Below are 19407 nucleotides of genomic sequence, written 5' to 3' on the forward strand. Positions count from 1 at the left end.
ATTGAAAAAACAAAGTTCTCCTACATATAAAAATTACTGAAAAAAAAAATTAATAAGATACGTTCCTATGGAGTGAACATACCATTACTTTACTTACCCTAAAAATAAAAAAAAAATAAAAATTACCATTACTTCGTAGTGAGACACCCAATATCTTTTTAATATATACACCTTACCAGTCTGAAAATTTTGGCATTGCGTTGCGCACTTTTATATCTCTCAAAGTAAAAGCTTTTCACAAATTTTCTTGTTAACTTGTCGATGCATTTACACTGATGTTTCATGTCCCAATCCCACCAACCTCAACTTGGAAAGTTTGGTGTTGCCTTCCCATCTCATAGCTTAAGAAATGAAATTTTGTTTATGCTTTGGTGCACTAATCTCCCCTCTAATTTTAAGAGGTCGTAAATTTTTTTTTTTTTTTTTTTTTTTTTTTTTTTTAAAAGCAACAAGCATTCACACATTATGGACGGTAGCAAATTATCCCCATTTGACTAACTGAGGACAAGCTGGAGTTAAAATATAATGTAAAATTACGCAAAAAAAAAAAAAAAAAAAATCAATAGTTGAGGAAATTAAAATAAATAAATAATTGAAGCAACAAATACATCGTCCCTACAATTCATGTCCAAAAACCAGTCACTCCTATTCACTTATTTTCTGTTTGGCTTGCCAAATTATCTTCTAAAGCAGTGGATAAATCACACTTACCAGATCTGACTGCATTTCTTTCCACAGCTTTACGCAAACAAATAAGTGAAGCCAGAACGAACAAACATAGTTCTCAACCAGAAAACCTGAATAATTGTGCCATCTGCAAAAGCTAGGAGATTCAAATGTGCTGCAAACATGTTTTGTAACCCACCACACTTGTAATTCATTTCTATAGAAAATTACCTAATGATTGTCTTAGTAATTAAAAAGAATAAAAAGTAATCAACTGTAAATGCACAACATGTTGCTCTTATTTCTATTGAACAGTATTAGGAACATCATTAGGAACAATTGGGGGTTCAATAATCAAAATTTAAGTAGAAACACTCTTCAGAGATGATCGCATATTGCCTTCGTGAAGTCAGATGTCGTTGAAGAGCCACCAAGGTCAGCAGTTCGATACTTCCCTTCAGCGATCGTGTTGAGGATGGCATCTTGAATCCGATCAGCCTTATCATTAAGCTTCAAATGGCGCAGCATTGTGACAGAACTTAACAGCAAAGCTGTTGGGTTTGCTAGATTCTAAGTAGATTCAACCACAGCACAAATTAGAAATTAGCATCCATGTCAATTTAAAGGAAATGGAACTCGTAAAGTAAAGAAATTTTTATAGACGTAGGGGGAGTGAACTCTCAAAATAAAAGAACTCTACTACCAAGTAGGCATGTTATGAAACAAAAAGCAAGAAATGGAAATCATAGAATCCTCCATAATCAAAACTCTTTTTGTTCAATTGCTTCAAATTTTGCTGATTGGTGCATCCAATAACTGATATCATAGAAGGAACCAAAACCAACTGGTTTTCCACCAATAGTTTTATGCACATCTTAGATGCAGATAAAGTGAGAGACCACATGTAGAGCAAAAGCAAGGTTCAAAGTACAAGTACATTGTCTATCCAACCAAGGGAGAGAAAAAAAAAAAAAAAAGAAGTTGTTCAACAATTTAGCATCCATTTCAAGGCCCCAAATCCACTGAGCTCGGCCAACCAATAACAATAAAGAAGTCACTCCAAAACACTAAGACACCCAAACTAGTTACCTCTGGAGATATGAATTAACTATAGAAACATCTCTTCCGAAAAGTATCTTCTATACCGAAGTTTCAAATATAAAAGTATCACATTCCAAATAATCTCTTCAAAGAATATAAAGCGCCAGGTACTTGTTACAAGGGAGCATAGCACCATTAAACCATCTCCCAAGCACCAAGTAAGACACCCCAAAACTAGCTTTAATAAATATAAAGCATCAGGTAATTCTAGAAGATAAAAATAAAATCAAATCAAATAAAATCAAATCAACTACCATAATAAACGAAAACGATTAATTCTGAATATTCTTTCATAAAATACATACTTTAAAAAATTATTAAAAAAAATAAAAAGAAGCCAAATACATCATTATTAACAAGGCATGTCCTTCAATACCCAACTCCAGCATTCCCATAACATGAACCAACCACTACAACAAGTTAACCACCCAAATTACCAGAGGGGGAAAATAAATAAAATAAAACCAAACACAAGCATGAATCAAATACCCAGAACAAGCTGATAACAACCTCAATTCCCCAGACCAATGAAAAGTACCAAAATAGAAAGAGAGAATAAATAAATAAAACCCAAACCCAAGAAGTGATGAGAGTCAATCCTCCTTTGGGGAACCCACTTGGTTTTCAATGTTCACCTCATCTACTTTTAACAAAATCAAATTGAAAACTCCCAAAAAAAAAATATTTAATTTGGAAAAAAAATTTAAAAAATAAAGAGAAATAGGGTTGTGTTGCCAACACTAATGATTTTCATGAGAGAGAGAGAGTCACTGATGGGGGAAAAAAAAAAAAAAAAAAAAGAGTCGTTGATGGGCTGGGCCTACAGTTGGGAAGAGGCCCAAAAAGAGTGCAAAATTTTTAGAGGGGGGTGAGTGTGAAGACCCAAAACCTAGTGGGGGCAAGTTTGTATATGGGATTTTTAGCAAATATTTTGTGGAGGCCTTATTATGTTCTAAACAAAATCATAGGTGTAAAATTTTTTTTTAAAAAAATAAAATTGCATAGCTGTAGCCGATAAAGATACTCCTCAGATACTGGAAATGTGTCAGATATTTCATAATTGAATCCATGATTTAACTTTATATTTTTGTTTTTTTAATTTAAACAAGCAGCTTATACTTCTCACATACTTCAAAATACATGTTTGACATGCCTTGAACATTAATAAGTGGTTTTTCTAGTAGACCATTACAGTCAATGAAAACCACTATAAAGGATTCAAATATCTGGAATAATTTTAAGAGAAGAACTGAAATTAGTGAGAGTAAATTGTGTCAAATCTGGTCCAAAACATGGACTCATGGAACATAACCTTAGGCTTCTTATTTGAATTTTATTTTTATTCCCTTTGACGGGGTCAATAAAAAATAATCATGTAAATTTAAATTTATAAATTCGGAACTTAAAATATTTAATTTATTTATAAAGAACATGTATATTTCAAAACATGTCTATGTATATGACAAACAATTATTCTATATGTATATATTACATATATAAAATTACCTCCTCGCCACCATCCCTAGCATCCTACTTTTTAGATTTTATTGTATTGTTTGTACCATGTTGTACCCGTTCATGTATCCATGTCGATGCTTCATAGCTAACCATGTTTAGAAATCCCTAATTGTTTAATGCAAATAAAAGAAACCCTCATCAAGTTGAATTTCCATCTTATCCAGAGTGGGGGTTTCAAGCAAATCAGGCCTTTCAAAAGATCCTTGAAGAGAAAAAGGTAAATCATTTAAGAGACGAGTTCCAAATATTTGGTTTTAAATCTAAAGAGAAGCAAATAATATATATATATATATATAAGAGAAAGAAAAAAGGGTTCTTTTCGCAAAGCAATCCACATGCATTTCTATAATGAGGAACAATACTCCTTGTTGGTTGAAGTTCAAGGCTAGCAGTGCTGACCTTTCCTCGAGGTCGACACTGGGGATGTCAAAAAAATGGGTTTGGAGCTTGTCACCCTTATTCCAAACCTGACTCACAAAGGAAAATAAATCCCAACCCCGCCAAGCTTAGCTTGCTATGTATACCTTTTTTAGAAAATATTCAATCTCTATTAAATTTATAACAATCATAATCATAAATTTTCTTAAATTTGTAGTTAAAACTTTAAATTATTATGAAAAACAATGAAAATAATAAAGGCTCTAGCTAAAAACATGGTACTTATATATTTTTATTATTAATCAGGGTGGATTCCAGTTTATGGCTCTTCCAAAACCAACTCCCAACCTTATTAGAATGCACCCAAACCTGTTCCATTAAGGGCGAGACAAGGCTTCATTGGGGCCAGCTAAAATTGACATCCCTACTCAGCACATTTCGCGACAAATGTAAAAAAGAGACATCATGTGACCCAGTGACTTCTACTGATGTGGTAACAGTAACACTGCATTACAAAACATCTACCATATGAGGCCATTGCCTTGGGGACCACTCCATCGACAAGTGGAGGGACCATAAGACCATTATGAAGCTTGCTAGAGTCATGACCATGCCTAAGCTAACTCAAACTGGTAAATTACATCACGCATAGTGTTTATCTTGTTGATAACTTGGATAAGACCTGGCCATGTTCATTACATTAGTTATAGTGCACTATATAATTGATGATTAACTTACCAAGGATTAAGGAATAAGGGCTTCATACCCCTCAGTTACTGCGAATTCATTGATTCATCTTTTTTATATGAAACTGATATGACTAACTAACAAGTCTGAGTGTAATGCAAAGTTAAATATGATATTTTCATGAGTCTCATTTTCTCATGGTCACTCTCTTGTATCATATGAAATTCCTACAAATTTCTAAACGCTAATTTGGCCGCGTCCCTCGTCACACTCATTGCTATGGATTTATTTCGTGATTCACACTCTAAACATCTCCTAGACGCATCACCCTTTAATCTTGCCTATTAATGAAGCCACTTATCAAAAAATAAATAAATAAATAGAGCCATGGCTTGATTATTATCAAAAGCTCATAGCATAACACTAGAAGATCCTACTACGTTAATGTACTAGTCACGCCTTGATGTCTTTCGTTTTGATATCCTCTTATCATGAGGCGATGCAAATATATCTATCAGCAAGATTGAGGATTCATTTTTATCATCTACAGCTTGTTGTCAAGAAATAGATATTTTTTCCACTCTCTAATATGTCGTCTATCTTGTATACATATAATTTTTTCAATGCATTCAACAATGCATCTGACCATTTGACAACTTTATGTTCTGCCTTTCTCTCTATGTTACAAGAGAATTTTGACTTCCACCTCAGCCTATTTAGAACATCTATCATATTGTGTGTTATACTTCCACTTCCTAAAAATTAATAAGAACCCACACGGGACATCTATACTTTAAGGTACACCAGGAAAAACATCTAAAACATGTTGGAATTTTGGAACTGAGAAAATAAGGATTTTATTATTATTTATTTTCACTCTAATCACCCATTTCAGACCTTTGTATACCACTGCACTTGACCTAGCTATATCACGATAACTGACCTATAATCCTAGACCGAGCTGGAAGATATCGAAATTTCAGTTGAATATAGAACTAAGCAGGCACATATTAATGCACAATACACAATCAAATAACAAGAACGAATAATAAGAATCAAATAATAAAGTTGCTTTGACAGCCTACCTTTCCAGCAATATCAGGTGCTGAACCATGTACAGCCTCAGCAAGAGCAATACCTCCCTCACCAATATTACAACTGCACAGGTGGTCAAATGAAGTGAGGTAACCTATATACAATATTACTTAGTAGAAATGAATACGCATGGTATACATAAAAGATGATTAAATAAATGCAGTTACCTTGGTGTTAAACCCAAGCCCCCAATTAACCCAGCACAAAGGTCACTGATAATGTCACCGTAAAGGTTAGGCATTACTAAAACATCAAAAAGAGCTGGATTCTTCACAAGCTGTACAAGGAGAAGAAAATAGTTCTGAGTTATTCCATTACTTTCCTTTCCAGATGCAGAATTCAATGCACTTAAGAAGCTTGCTAATTAAATGTTCTATTTGGCTTTTGATAATGTTGCATGGTGGAATACATATTTATATCACTAGGTATGTAGCTTGATCCACGCAAACACATGCACACTGATGCATCTGCCCAAACAAAATTTACAAAAATTCATAATAAGAAAATTATTTGTACCATCATACAGCAATTATCAATGACGACTTCCTCATATGTTATCTCAGGGTACTTCTCTGCAACCTCGCGACAACACTGAGTATGAAGCCAAAACCAAATCCAATATGAGAGACTGTATAGGGCAAAAATCATACTATTCATGGTCTAAGCATTTACAACAGACAGACCTTAAGAAATAGACCATCAGTCTTCTGCATAATGTTGGCTTTGTGTATTGCAGAGACTCTCTCCCTTCCATGGGTCTTGGCATAATGGAAGGCATATTCGGCGACCCTCAGGCTTGCTTGACGAGTAATGATCTTGAGGCTTTCAACCACACCCCTAACCACCTGAAACCAGATACCAGGAACTCAATCAAATTTAAGTATGACGAATATTTTGCTTCTGCATTAGTATACGTTGAATAAACTTACTTGATGCTCGAGGCCACTGTACTCCCCTTCAGTGTTTTCACGGATAGTGATAAGATCCACATCATCATACCGAGTTTTATAACCAGGAAGACTGTAGCAAGGTCTAACATTGGCATACAAATTAAGTTCTTTCCTCAAAGTAAGGTTCAAAGAACGATGACCTTTCCCAATTGGTGTGGCCATTGGCCCTTTTAAGCCAACACCATTTCGTCGAACAGATTCTAGACTTTCCCATGTAAGAAAACTCTGAGTTCTGGGATCTATTTCCTTCCCCACGTAATGTTCTTCCCACTCAATTGGCACCTCACATGCCCTAAATACCTGCATTAAGGAAATGATAAAGTTTACAGCAACTCAAAAATGCATTTAGTGAACCATCCTTGATACTAAAAAAGGGATCTATAAACATAATTATTATGATGGTGACTGACAACTAGCTCATTTTCTTTCCCAAAAACAAAGGCTCAAATTGTTTCACATATTCAGTGAAGGAAGTAAGGTGAAACTTTTGATTTCATTTGTTATTTCCCTTCTCATTTTTTTTTAATACCTAACCATTAATCCTAAAATCAATTAAGTAGGAGATCACATATAAAGGAAATTATTTTCGTTTTCTTTTCCCTTCCTTTCCTTCACCTTTTCCTTTCTCTTGACAAATCCATGTCTCCATTTCTAATAACAATCTACCACTTAACATACCAATGCAGAAGTTCCAATTTTGTAACACAATCATATCACATGCCCATTGTAGTTTGTTAGTTTATGATTTTCAGGAATTAGTTCAATATATCTAACACTAACCTTAGTATCATAATATAGTTTAATCCAAATAAATTATAGAACCCTAATGCTCCATTTGTCCGCCATGTAAATGCAGTAATTTTTTTTTTTCATATTATTATTTTAGTTTTTTTTGTGTGTGTGGATAAATTGGAACTTGATCATTGCACTTCCCAATTTGGAGAGAGAGAAGACACCGCTCAACTGCTATTGGTATTAGATGTTTAAAACATAAATCATAGAGTAAATTCAAATGGTCCTTTTCTGTTAGGAGTAGATATGGTTGTAAATGTTTAATACAATAACAAGTTTAGAAAAACAAAAGTATAATACAAACAAAACAATAGAACACCTCAAATTAAAACAAGAGCATACAACCAATTCTCAAAATCAAAATAGTCGCGTACGACAAGAAATTCAGTATTTATTTATTTAGAAACCCTAAACAAGGTATTAAAAACTTAATGGCATACAAAGATTACTGATATGTTGATATATAGAGACGTCACATAGATGCATGCAAAATATATCAAATATATATAGAGAGAGACCTGTTTGACGGAGTCGGCGATCTCAGGACCAATTCCGTCACCGGGGAAAAGAGTGGCTCGGATGACATTGGAAGCTCCGGCGTTTGAGCATAGGGTCCGATCAGAAGATGAGAAAACCCTAAGAGACGACGCGGAGAAGATCTCGTTGGCACGGCTCCGGAGGACGCTTCTCACGATTTGGGAAGCCATGAACGATCTGCTGACAAATAATGGATGACCAAAGCAATATATTCCTAGAGAGAGAATATTAGAATATATTTGTAGAGCGAGAGATGGTAGAATTCGTTAAAGTGGAAAAGCTCCTCTTGCCGAGTAGCTACAGATGTAGACCAGCAAATGGCGTTATGTTGGGTCATGTCGTGGTGTTCCCTAACGGCGTTGTCAAGCTTTTGACGCTTGAGAGATTTTACCTGACGGCGTCAGTGAATTTGGATTCTGAGAAGTCTAATTGTTCCCCCGAAAAATTAAAAGAAACAAGCAAATCACATCAACTTGGTCCCCATTAAAATTGCGTTAAGGTTAAGGTTCTTTTTTTAGGTAATTAATTTTTTAAAAATATAATTATATCCCTCCTACAAATAAATAGTAAATAATATGAATTCTGTAATAAATTAAAATTCTAATTTATTTTGGGACTCTCCAACCTTCCAATTTTAGTTTATTTTGGGACTCTAACATGTTTTTAGGTAACTAATTTTTTAAAAAATAATTTAATTTCTTTATATTTTTTATAAATATAATTATATCCCTTTTACAAACAAATTGGAAATAATATGGATTCTGTAATAAACTAAAATCTTAAATTATATAATTGTTAGATGTTTAATTTTTAATAAATTATGATTTGTAATTTTTTAAAAAATAATTATAATACATTTATACTATTATCTTAAATAACAAGTAATAAGATTATTAATTGTGGCTAAAGTGTTTAGTTTTATTTTATGAAATGTTGCCTATATTGCAAAATATTATATTATTAAATTTCATTATTAGATAGCATATGAACAAATTTACTTATTTTATTACTTGGAGATCTCAAATGAGATACAAACTAATCATCATTAAAATATGTTTAACTCATTTATATTTTAGTACTCCATACAAATTCCATATCATAAACAAAATATGTGATATTTAAAATAAAAATAAAAAAACCAACACAAATTGATCTTTATAAATTATTGAACTGAATGAAATTTTATAAGATTTAATATTAAGGAATTAATATATGTTCAGGGTAGGGTAATATAATAAATTCAGTAATAAAAGTGATTTAAGCAACATTATTAGCAAACAAATTTAAAAGTGCTTCAAGTATAAAAAAGTGTTTTATACAATGTGTTACCAAACGCTTAACTGGTTTTACTGACAGCACTTTTATACCAGTTCTACTATTCAAAGTACTTTTAACATTCTAACAGTAATCCCAAACTGGCTAAGTCCAACCTAAAATGAGTTCCATTTTTCACATACTTTTATCATCATATCTATAATCAGAATTGTACTAAAAAAATATCAAATAAGTGAGTTGGAGTTCAACTTAACTTGAATACTATTTATTGACTTTTTTTTTACCGATGACATAACCCACCTGATATGAAATAACTCATCGGATATGAAAATTAGTGATTGAGATTGCTCATGTATACTTTAGAATTCAATGTCTTGCGCATGGCAAATTTGCAACGGTTAAAAAAATAATACAATAGAAACTCCACCCTATTTTTCATTTCCTCCCCTCTTCCAACCAAATGAACCACTGCATATGACAACTTGAGGGGCAAAAAGGAATACAACCAGATTTTACAGGTACAACAAATTAAAACCTCACATTTCTGTTACCAATTTTTATAAAAGAATGTATATATACAGAAGACCCTCATAAAAATTTTCCAGCAATTTCTACATCCATCGTTCCACTCTACTTGAACGACATACTTGCACCGTGAGGCCAAAAAAAAAAAAAAAGCTGCAATTTCAGCCTGTCTTCTACTCATTTCTTCCATCATTCTGCAATTACATTATCCCTTGTATAGGTAAGTGCATGGAAATGAATATGGAGCAAGTATGAATACGAGAGAGAGAGAGAGAGAGAGAGAGAGAGAGAGAGAGAGAGAGAGAGAGAGAGAGAGAGTCGCATAACGATCTAGCACCCGCCAATGTAGACAATGAGCAGTTTTCCTAAAATCAAACAACTCAGAATTTTTCTACCTGGCTGCTGTCAACTTTGAACAAAGGCTATAAGTCATAAGAAGCTGATGCAGAAAGCTTTCACAACCCAAAGCCACCTTCATGAGTGTCAACCTGACTTGTTGGCTAAACGACGCTTGTATCGTTTGAGGACAGATGCCAAATTCTCTTTTCCTTTTGGGAAAGCCACATCACCAGCTGCAGTGCCCGTCCGACCCTTTCTACCAGAGATTGCACTTTCCACGTCCTTGATTATGTCTAAAAGCATTGCTGCAGTCGTGCATTTCCCTCTGCTTTGTTTTACTGGTGCATTTGAAGGTGGACTTAACCTTTGTTGCTGTGTCAATGGAATTTTAAGGCAGAAGCAGGGAGTCATTGGAGAACGTGGCTTGGAAAATGCCAGATCTATGATCCCCTGTCATAAATACATTCATAACAGATTTTCACTGTCATGGTCACCAACATATCTGTGTGTGTGTGTGTGTGTGTGTGCACGCGCGTCTGTGGAGTGAAGGTGAGTGATTGGTATAGGGGTAAAACTCGAATAGCTAAGTGTGAGAACAAAGATTTGAATATAAGGACATTCAAAGGAAATGGAAGAATCTACCTGGCAAAAATTAGAAGAGCACTAGTCTTTTAATTTGGTTAACAACAAATGGTTTACAAATCCTTGTAGACATGCCACAATCACTTCATGCAAAGGTAATACAAGCAGCGGAAATCAAGCACAGAATTTCAGATTGTTACCTGAAGACGATTTAATACGTAAGTGTACTTCCCCCACAGCTCTGGCCTGCTTTCCATGAGTGAGAGCTCGAGAACCCGGTGAATGCACCACACACCAAAGCTTATAATCAGATTCACTCTCCAAATACAGCCCTCCCCGCAATGAGGAACTGGGGAGACCAGTAATTGCGAATGATCTATGTCATCATTTTTCGGTACAAAACCAGGCCTCCTGTCAGAAAATTGAAATTCAACCGTGCGAACCGCCCGGTTTATCTCCCTAGTTTCAGCTTCATGAATGAATTTCTCCCTTGCAGCTACACTATCTATAAGAACTTCATCAGCCCCATCATTCTGTCTAAACAACCAAGCAGATCCCTCCAGTTTCAAAAGCTTCACAATACAAAGTCTGAAAGACTGAAGAAGCTTTGCTTCCAAATCCGAAGCAGATGTTGTTTCTCGATTAATTGAACTCTGCCCACTTCCAACTCCCTCACCCCCAGTAGCAGGAGCTTTATCAGCCACAGCAAACTGTTCAAAAGGCTGTCTAGACCACAGGGATCCAGTGTCTGGATTTGAGCTTAACTGTAAGGAGAAAGCATCTCGGCAGACCTTTGAAGGAGAGACTTCATCGAAGGCTAAGGGAGCTCCAACCCTAGATGAAGTGCTTGAATATGAAAATTGATCATACATAGTGTGACCAACAGATGGATTGTATCCAATGCAACTTTCCCGTTGAGCATTCCTGTCCAACAAATATGAATCCCGGTGAGGAAGAAGTCCTGAAATGTCTGGCAAACTATAAAATTTCTTTGCATCGACTGTGCTAACCGCATTCTCAGCAGGTCCAGAAGGGTTAAGACCATAAAATGGTCTTCCAGATTGCATTGAACTATTTCTAGATGCGGCAAGGTCTGGAAAACCAGGCGGCTTCGCAGGGCTTACCCTAGTCAGTGATTTTTGCCTTGCTGCAAATGCAAGTGAACCTCTGTAGTTTGATTGGTCCAAAGATGGGGATTTTGGGGTTTGCGAATTCATTTGACCATTTAAGTAATCAGATTGTTTTTCTTTAGCAATTCGACTGAGAAGTGATGCAACCTGATAACCATGTACAGTTGCTGGCTGAGAATCAGAGCCATCAGAAGATGGTGGAAGGCGCAAACTATAATAGTGCCTCTCACTATAATCAAGAGAATTGTGACTGGGATTTTGCACATAGCCATCTAACCTCTGCATGGGGCCAGACCACAATGAAGATGAACCCCTTTGAACCCCATAAAATGACGCTATACTACGTTGCAATCCCTGCTGCATGGGGAAGTTATATAAACTTGAATTGATCACACAATCAGATCCTCTGCCACCCAAATTGGGATATCCAGTAAATCCATTCCCACTGGTGTGCGCTTTTGGCGTGATGGCAGGCTTTGGATCAAAATTCGAATCTACCCCCAGCATCACATTCAGATTCTTAGCCTTTGCACCCTGGGTTGCTTGCCCATGGAAATCATACAGCTGTCCCCAAAACTCATCAAGAACTGCAGCTAATTGACGTCTTGCAGCACGGCCCAATCCTGCTAATCTTGAAAGACTTCCAGCACCGCTCCCCCCATCATCACTTTTCCCACTGAGACTCCTAAATGATCCTGGACCCTCGGATATTAAAGATGAGCTGCTCATCGATACCCCTTTAGAAAATTCTTCAGGTTCCCACGTATCTTCCTCATCATCGTTCTCAGTCTGTAAATACTCCTCAAGTTTCATGGTCTTCTCCACTAAGTCCATTGATTCAGTCTTCAAGGTACCGGTATCCTGCAATTTACTATCAGAAACCTCATTGCAAACAGTTGACAGCAGGACTGTTTTTACTGTGGTTGGCAATTCCTCTGGATGGCATGCAGACAAGCTTGGAAATGTAACACTAAAAGAATTCTCCTCGATAGTAGTAAAATGCGGCACGTTATGAGAATCCAAGAGTGTTTCGGGCAAATTCAAACCAGTACTTGTAGCTGGCATATCTGAATGACTCTCCAAAGACTTTCCCAATCCTAATGTGGGTTCTTGCTTTTGTATGGGTTGCTCTCCATGATATCTAGTTTCACTTAAATCACTTTCATCTCTCTCCACATATAAATTATGCACAATATTTTGTATATTAGAGTTCCGCACCTGAGCATCTATTCTGGAAGCCGCAGAATTTAATGGGGTGGCTGCAAGCCAAAGCATCAAACAAAACGAAACAAATGCAGTGACGAGAAGAACACCATAAAGAATAGATGTGCTACTCCCCAAGTTCCACCTCAAATTGCTTACCCAATCACTGTTTCCAAATATCATCTCCACCACAAATATAATCTTTAGGCTGAGCATTCCAATAAATGAGATCAAGGCTAAAAACTCCACGAACTGAGAAATTTTGTGGACACCCATTATTGATCTTGACGAGGCAACTCGGAAAAGGGGGATAACAGAAGATGGAAGCACAAGAGCAACCATGACCTGTGTAAATATCAGCAGTTGATATATTCCCTCAGCTCCTGAATTCCACACAAAATAAAGGGCTGGGACAATGGCAATAATTCTGATTATAGCATGATGAAGCCAACTGGGAATTTCCATCCTGAAGAAATCATGCAGGACTGCTTGCATACCAAGATTCCAGGTTAATGCTGTGATTTGATTGGAAAATAACAGAACCAGTAGGAAGGCAAAGGGTGCTATCTGACTCCAAAATACCTGCATTAATAATTTTGATAAAGGGAATTCCGTTAGTTTGCATCAAATTGATAACGAAGAACAAATACAAGAAATTGATATGTAACCAATTCCAGCAAGAATAGTCCCTCGTCAATTTCAAACCTGATCCATCAGTGACAATGCATCCTGAAAAGTAAGCAATACAAGGCCTGTACTGTGGAACACATTTGCTGCTGAGTTCATCAGCACATAATTCACCAGGAAAATGCCACTAAAGATGCATAGAATAGCAACAAGATGATCGTGACACAAGGATCCCTTGGAAACATTTGATGGCCCCAGATCTTGCTGCAAGAGAAAGATGAGCACATCCTTATAGATTTTATAACCACCAAACTGTTGTTTCTACTGCATGAGGATGAAAGGTCACCTCAAAGTATAGTAGTCGTTCATACAATTAGATGAATCTGGTAAAATATTGATATTTCATACAAATTAACATCAATAAATGGCACAGGATGTACATAGAGAAATTCAAGTATTAATCGTGAACATTGTTCATATTCTAACTAGAAACAGAGAAAATGAAGGTTTGAATAAGTGCATGAGGAGAATAAGCAATAGAGGGTAGATATGAATACACTCTACTAAGTCCACCTATACTTTAGAATACACACGCTTGCACACACACAGATTGTTCTCACTACAATTTTGTCCTTTTTTTCTTTTGTATATTTCTATTATTTCTCTCATCCATGGCCCTTGTTTATGTTGACGTAACATGTAATAAACAACCAGAATATCAACAGTCACAACCATGACAAAATTGTGGTGCAAAACTCTGCCTCAACCAATTCGCATAGACTCACCTAGGGCCGATATTGTGATCTAAACAGAACAAAATTGCAAGATGAGACTGAGTCAACTTGCAAAGATGCAACCCGGGAATCTTTTGTTTTCTTTAATAATATATATACTCTCGCACACATATGCAAATGGATTAGCATGAATCTTTTATATGTTTGGCTGCCGCTTATGTTGTCAAAGACCAACTTAATTTCTAATGCCCAACTATGTGAGAACACAGTCAAAAATGCCAGTGCAAAAGTTCCATGACTGAAGCCTACAAGCTAAAAAGACTGATTTTCATGTATTGTCTAGAAAAAATGTCGTCGGCATAGCATGTCAAATAAACTAAACATTCAGCAGTCGTACATTTTGGGTTAATCCCTTGTCAATTAATTTTTAGCTTGATGACAGATATGCTCCGTAGCTTTGCTAAAGTTGCAAATTTTGAGTATATTTTACCAAATCCTCACTCAAATTCTTTTAATAGCAAATAATGCCTGCAGACACATAAACATACTAATCTCAACTAAATGCCATAGTCAGGGAAAAAGAGTCCATAAGAGTCTGTTAGTAACAGTCTAAAACTAAGTCATTCATCAAGAACTAAGAAAACAAAAATAACAAATCAATTCATAAAAGAACTTGAGAATTTCAACAGAAAGTACTGCGAGTAGACTGTGAAAATACACATCCACAAAGATATAGATACACACACACACACACACACACACATAAAAAATATATAGAGAGAGAGATAGTGTGTGAGAGACCTGTACAATCGAAGAATGGAGGTAAAAGTTGTGAGGCATAATATTCGCTCCAAGAAGGCTCATCAGTGAAAATGCACTCTCCCCACTTAAATTTGTTAGTATCCCACCTATGGAGATCGGAATTTCTGGTTGACTGATGAGCACTACAAAAACATAAGAAAGCAATATAAGGCTGGCCGTGCACATGCACAGGAATTTTCCCTTGCCATTCTCCTGGAAAATGAGTAATGTAAATATCATATTACTGACAACTTTCTAAGCCAAACTGTAAGTGGGAGAATATGAAATAATGCAAGTAATATGGCTTACCAGGAGGGTGGCGAAAAAAGGAAATAAAACAGCATCAACAGCAGTCAAAAAGACACAAGTGAATATGTCCACACCAAATATTAGATTAAGCCCATGCACTTTGCCCAGAATCTGTTGAATCGGTTGAAATATATTTTTAAGGACAAAACAAGAATAGTTGTAACTTGAAAACGCAACCAAACAAATAATCAATGATTAATGGAGGGCAAATAACTACCATAGTAAGGTCCAAAGCAATCATGGAGAACTCTGTTTGAACTCCTAAGAATATGCGTGTGCCCTTGTCATACTCCTCGCTACAAATCTTTTACCATCATCAACAGAGAAAGCATATAACTAGTTAAATTATCATAAAAGATAATAATAAGATATTTAAGCACATAAATAGATCGGCATTACTCTGGTATAGCATTATTTGCCATCAATAATTCATAGTACTAGGATCACAGGAACAGATAACAATAATATGTATTCTACACACGCACACACACACATGGAGAGAGAATGATCGCCCACTATATTCAAAATCTAGTCACTAAAAGAAGAGAAGTATAAAATAAGGTGTAGTTATTTATGAAAAAAAAAAAAAGGTGTAGTTGCAGGCTTTCATGCCATATGCTACAATGACTAATGTTCTTTTTTTTTTTCTTTTTTTTCCCTAGTTGGTACTCACACACACATGTCTCTTCTGAAACTTGAACCCCCGACCTCCCTTTGAGAAGTAAGAGGCTGATACCGCTAGGCCTGGCCTGTTGGTATGACTAATGTTCTTTGTATATATGTGTGTGTGTGTATATATATATATACATACATATAACATGTTGGCTTCTGAAACTAGATAAACAACAAAAATTACCAGTCTAGTTGGACAAATTAGTTCCAACTCAACTCATTAAGGCATTGTCTCAACTATATGAAAAATAATATGGGTTCAATAAACAAAATTTCCATAACACTACAATCAAAATGGTTTCACTCTGTGTAACATATATGATTACTTTGATTACAAAATACAGAGTGAGGGTTTAAAATGATTAATGACATGCTTAGTTCTACTTATCTTGACGTTGAGAAACTGTATTGATTATAAAGTAATAGTAAAAAACAAGAGATGTCATATTAACATACTTAATTCTCACACTCAAAATTTTCTTGCAATCCAATCAGAACAACTCAACAAAACCTTCTCCCAATTACTTGGGTTGGCTACAGGAATCCATTTTTACAGTCCAGTCAGAAAAGATACAAAAATAGAAAGACTGAAACCAAAATAATACAAAAGAGCGATAAACTTCATGATAAACAGAATCTAGAAGATAAAGAATACTACCTGGGCAAGTCCTCTCCCAGTGACCACAGCAATATAAGCTGACAGGTACTGACAGAGAATAGCAGTGAAATTGAAAACAAGCATTAGTGCAACCAAATCAACCCCAAAGTGGGCTCCTCCGTCAACAACAGCAGCCCACTTTCCTGGGTCAACATATCCAATTGCAATAAAGAGCACGGGCACAACAGCAGGGAGCAACCGTTGAATAATGTTTGACTTTTGGTTAGCAGTAAAAATCTCAGTCGCCATGTTGTTGATTCTTTAGATAAATAGGAATTCAGAGCTCGAGTCTGATAGTTAATTAACACTTCCAAGCAACTGCAAAAATTCTGGTTGACTATCAAACCCAATAAATTACATGGCTGCTTACTGCAAAAATACTTCCGCTAACCTTCATTAGTCATCTAACATGGCATTAGCAACATAAATGGTTAACCATATTCTGACATAGCCAGGGAAATATAGGAGCCAGGTCCCTTGCCTAGATGAAAATTTATAGCTTCCCTGGTAATACTTCTAATCACATGACAACAGCTGACAGAGAAAAATCTTAACGCTAGTTGTGCTCAATATCAAAATCACCTTCATCCCAATGTTGGATTATTTTCGTATACTATTGAATTTTTTCTTCATGCAAGCTAATGTTCAAGAGAAAATTCGGCCCAAAAGTAAAATTTCAGGATAAAGAATAACAGAACCCATAAAACAAACTCCCCATAAACATATATTGCCAGAAAAACTCCTCATCAAACTGCACCTCAGACTTCTACCTGATTCAACAAAACAACAACCACATAAATTATCTCTAAATTTTGCAATTAAAAACATGGCTTAAGTACTAAAAGTTACAAAAACCAACATAAAGAGAGACTTACAATATCAAATGACAATTTAAGAACTAGCATAGAACATTAACTCAATTTCATTCACAACATCCACATCACAATTTATCAGGTCACACATACCTAAATGAAATTAACAGGAAAATATATTACAAAACCACCCAAATGACTGCATATAACAATTATTTGGCCCACACAGACAGTTTAGAAAAAAATGAAAAAGGCTTATGCAAATTTATTAGATTAGACAGCAGGAATAGAACATCAGAAACAAAATCATGGGAAATTATACCGATTATATTATCACCTTGGTTATCTAGTCAAACACTTATACAGCAAAACTAAGTTAAACAGCAACTGTAAAACAAAAAAGATCAAACAACTACTAATAGATCCTAAAGAAAAACTACCAAGAATGAACAAAATGCAAAAAGAACACCTGCCCAGATTTCACTGAACGATCGACTACACCACAAAAAAATTTTTAAAAAAAATTATTTACCAAAGCAGAAGAGCAGAGTCCAAAACCCTTAAAAAAAAAAACAGAGCAAAGACAACCCAAGTGAGAGAAAAGGATCCGAAAGCCTTAATAATCTTCAAAAGAAAAGATTGATTGCAACCGTCATGGATCTAAAGATGAACTAAAGGTACATATATGGACCATTGCACATGTTTCTAGACAGTGGAAAATTCATATATATATATAATAGCTACAGCTATACTTAGGGTTGCCAAAAACAAACATTTACCTTCTTCAGGAGGTTTCCTTTTACATTCCTGAGCAATCTATCTGTCCACACCGTAGATCAGAGGGCTTTTAAGGAGAGGCGTTAATTGATTTCTAGTGAGAGAAATGGAGTTGCAGTTTTGTTTCCTGTGGTGTGAGTAGTAGAGACTAGAGAGAGAGAGAAAATATAAATACATACCCAGTACATAGTACATACACAGAGAGGGAGAAATCAGTGGCCCATCATGTTATCTGGGGAGAGAGAGTTAAAGAGGGTGGGAGAAAAAGTTACAATTGTGTGCGTTAAAAAAGTTGAAGCTCTAAAAGACTTTAAGGTTTGTTCTACACATTTGCATTCATAGTTGCAACTATTGTTGATATATATATATATAATTTTATTTTATTTTTATTTTTAGACCGTCGTGGTGTCAAAAAAAATTTGAGCATTCCCGCAATCTATTGTCAATTAGATACAGTATTCTGTCTCGAATGCACTGAATAATTTATTCGAAAAAATTAACTGAAAATTTGTTTATTAATATTACATCCCAGTAAAAGTATTTTCTGTGGCATGTAGGTTATGCCGGCTAGGTTTCCAACTTTTTTCGGTAAAATTCAAGTTTCTAGGGAAATATGATTGTCCTCCGGGTGTGCCCACGACGTCGTTGACCCAAGTGAACATATTTTTCACCCAAAAAAAAATTTACTTTTCCTGTTCCATAAATTTATTTATTATTATTATTATTTTTTTTCTGACAACACTAACCCACGAAAACAACACCCCCCAAGAGATCCAGCTCCACAAACTTAACAGCGGCAAGCACCAAATCCGTAGACATACCAATCTTTGAGAGCCTAATAAGAGCATCTGTCACTCGATTATCATGTCGTTCAGAAAAATATTGAAACTCTTGTCTGATCTCAGAGACTAAAGAAACAATTGAAACATCATTACTCACTAGAACAAACTCTTTCAACGGCATCCACCACCTTTTTAGAATCCGACTCAAAACAAATCACTGAAAATTTAAACACTCTTGCCCAAAAGATAGCACGGCTAAAGCAAAAAAACTCCGACTCTAGCACGGACGAAGACACAAAAGGCTTAAAAATTACCGCTTGAAGAACCAAACCTGAGGAATTCCGAAACACTCCTTCACCTCCCAGCTGAGAAAGTTTCGAAAAAGAAGCATCAACATTACATTTAACAACACCATGCACTGGTCGATTCCAGCGGGAAGGGGCATCAGTCCGCTGCG

General features: G+C 35.6%; 2 protein-coding genes across 5 annotated transcripts; both read right to left on the reverse strand.

Moving 5' to 3' along the window:
- Positions 1–852: 852 nt before the first annotated feature.
- LOC132293409 (isocitrate dehydrogenase [NAD] catalytic subunit 5, mitochondrial) lies at positions 853–8036 on the reverse strand. Its single transcript, XM_059790881.1, has 7 exons — positions 7706–8036; positions 6375–6695; positions 6129–6290; positions 5962–6036; positions 5613–5722; positions 5436–5508; positions 853–1236 (listed from the first exon to the last, which is right to left on the reverse strand). Exons 1-7 carry the CDS (start codon positions 7892–7894, stop codon positions 1045–1047), a joined length of 1122 nt encoding a protein of 373 aa, XP_059646864.1. The 5' UTR covers positions 7895–8036; the 3' UTR covers positions 853–1044.
- A 1373-nt stretch (positions 8037–9409) lies between these two features.
- On the reverse strand, positions 9410–18469 carry LOC132293411 (ethylene-insensitive protein 2.2-like). 4 transcript variants are annotated; one of them, XR_009477830.1, is made up of 9 exons: positions 18171–18469; positions 16580–17349; positions 15467–15553; positions 15250–15360; positions 14941–15153; positions 13484–13669; positions 10646–13360; positions 9920–10313; positions 9410–9718 (listed from the first exon to the last, which is right to left on the reverse strand). XR_009477830.1 is itself a non-coding variant. In XM_059790884.1 (8 exons), exons 2-8 carry the CDS (start codon positions 16826–16828, stop codon positions 10008–10010), a joined length of 3867 nt encoding a protein of 1288 aa, XP_059646867.1. In that variant the 5' UTR covers positions 16829–17349; positions 18171–18469; the 3' UTR covers positions 9410–10007. The 4 variants fall into 4 exon arrangements, 3 of the variants coding, with proteins under 3 accessions (XP_059646867.1, XP_059646868.1, XP_059646869.1); XM_059790884.1 differs by having other exon boundaries at positions 9410–10313; XM_059790885.1 differs by lacking the exon at positions 18171–18469 and adding an exon at positions 17455–17529 and having other exon boundaries at positions 9410–10313.
- Positions 18470–19407: the final 938 nt, after the last annotated feature.

Source organism: Cornus florida, unplaced genomic scaffold (genome assembly GCF_030987335.1).
Source record: "Cornus florida cultivar Cherokee Brave unplaced genomic scaffold, ASM3098733v1 CherokeeBrave_3.0.0_Hap2_Chr02, whole genome shotgun sequence".
Classification (NCBI taxonomy): Eukaryota; Viridiplantae; Streptophyta; class Magnoliopsida; order Cornales; family Cornaceae; genus Cornus; species Cornus florida.

What these genes read in the sequence shown, in the direction of transcription:
- LOC132293409 (XM_059790881.1), bottom strand. Translation starts at nt 7,894, where the DNA reads ATGGCTTCCCAAATCGTGAGAAGCGTCCTCCGGAGCCGTGCCAACGAG. An exon ending in ACAGTGGCCTCGAGCATCAA is followed by an intron (nt 6,291 to 6,374) that starts GTAAGTTTATTC and finishes ATCTGGTTTCAG; the next exon opens with GTGGTTAGGGGTGTGGTTGA. An exon ending in CACCTGATATTGCTGGAAAG is followed by an intron (nt 1,237 to 5,435) that starts GTAGGCTGTCAA and finishes GAATCTACTTAG; the next exon opens with AATCTAGCAAACCCAACAGC.
- LOC132293411 (XM_059790884.1), bottom strand. Translation starts at nt 16,828, where the DNA reads ATGGCGACTGAGATTTTTACTGCTAACCAAAAGTCAAACATTATTCAA. An exon ending in TCCATTCTTCGATTGTACAG is followed by an intron (nt 13,670 to 14,940) that starts GTCTCTCACACA and finishes TTTCTCTTGCAG; the next exon opens with CAAGATCTGGGGCCATCAAA. An exon ending in ACGTATTAAATCGTCTTCAG is followed by an intron (nt 10,314 to 10,645) that starts GTAACAATCTGA and finishes TATTTATGACAG; the next exon opens with GGGATCATAGATCTGGCATT.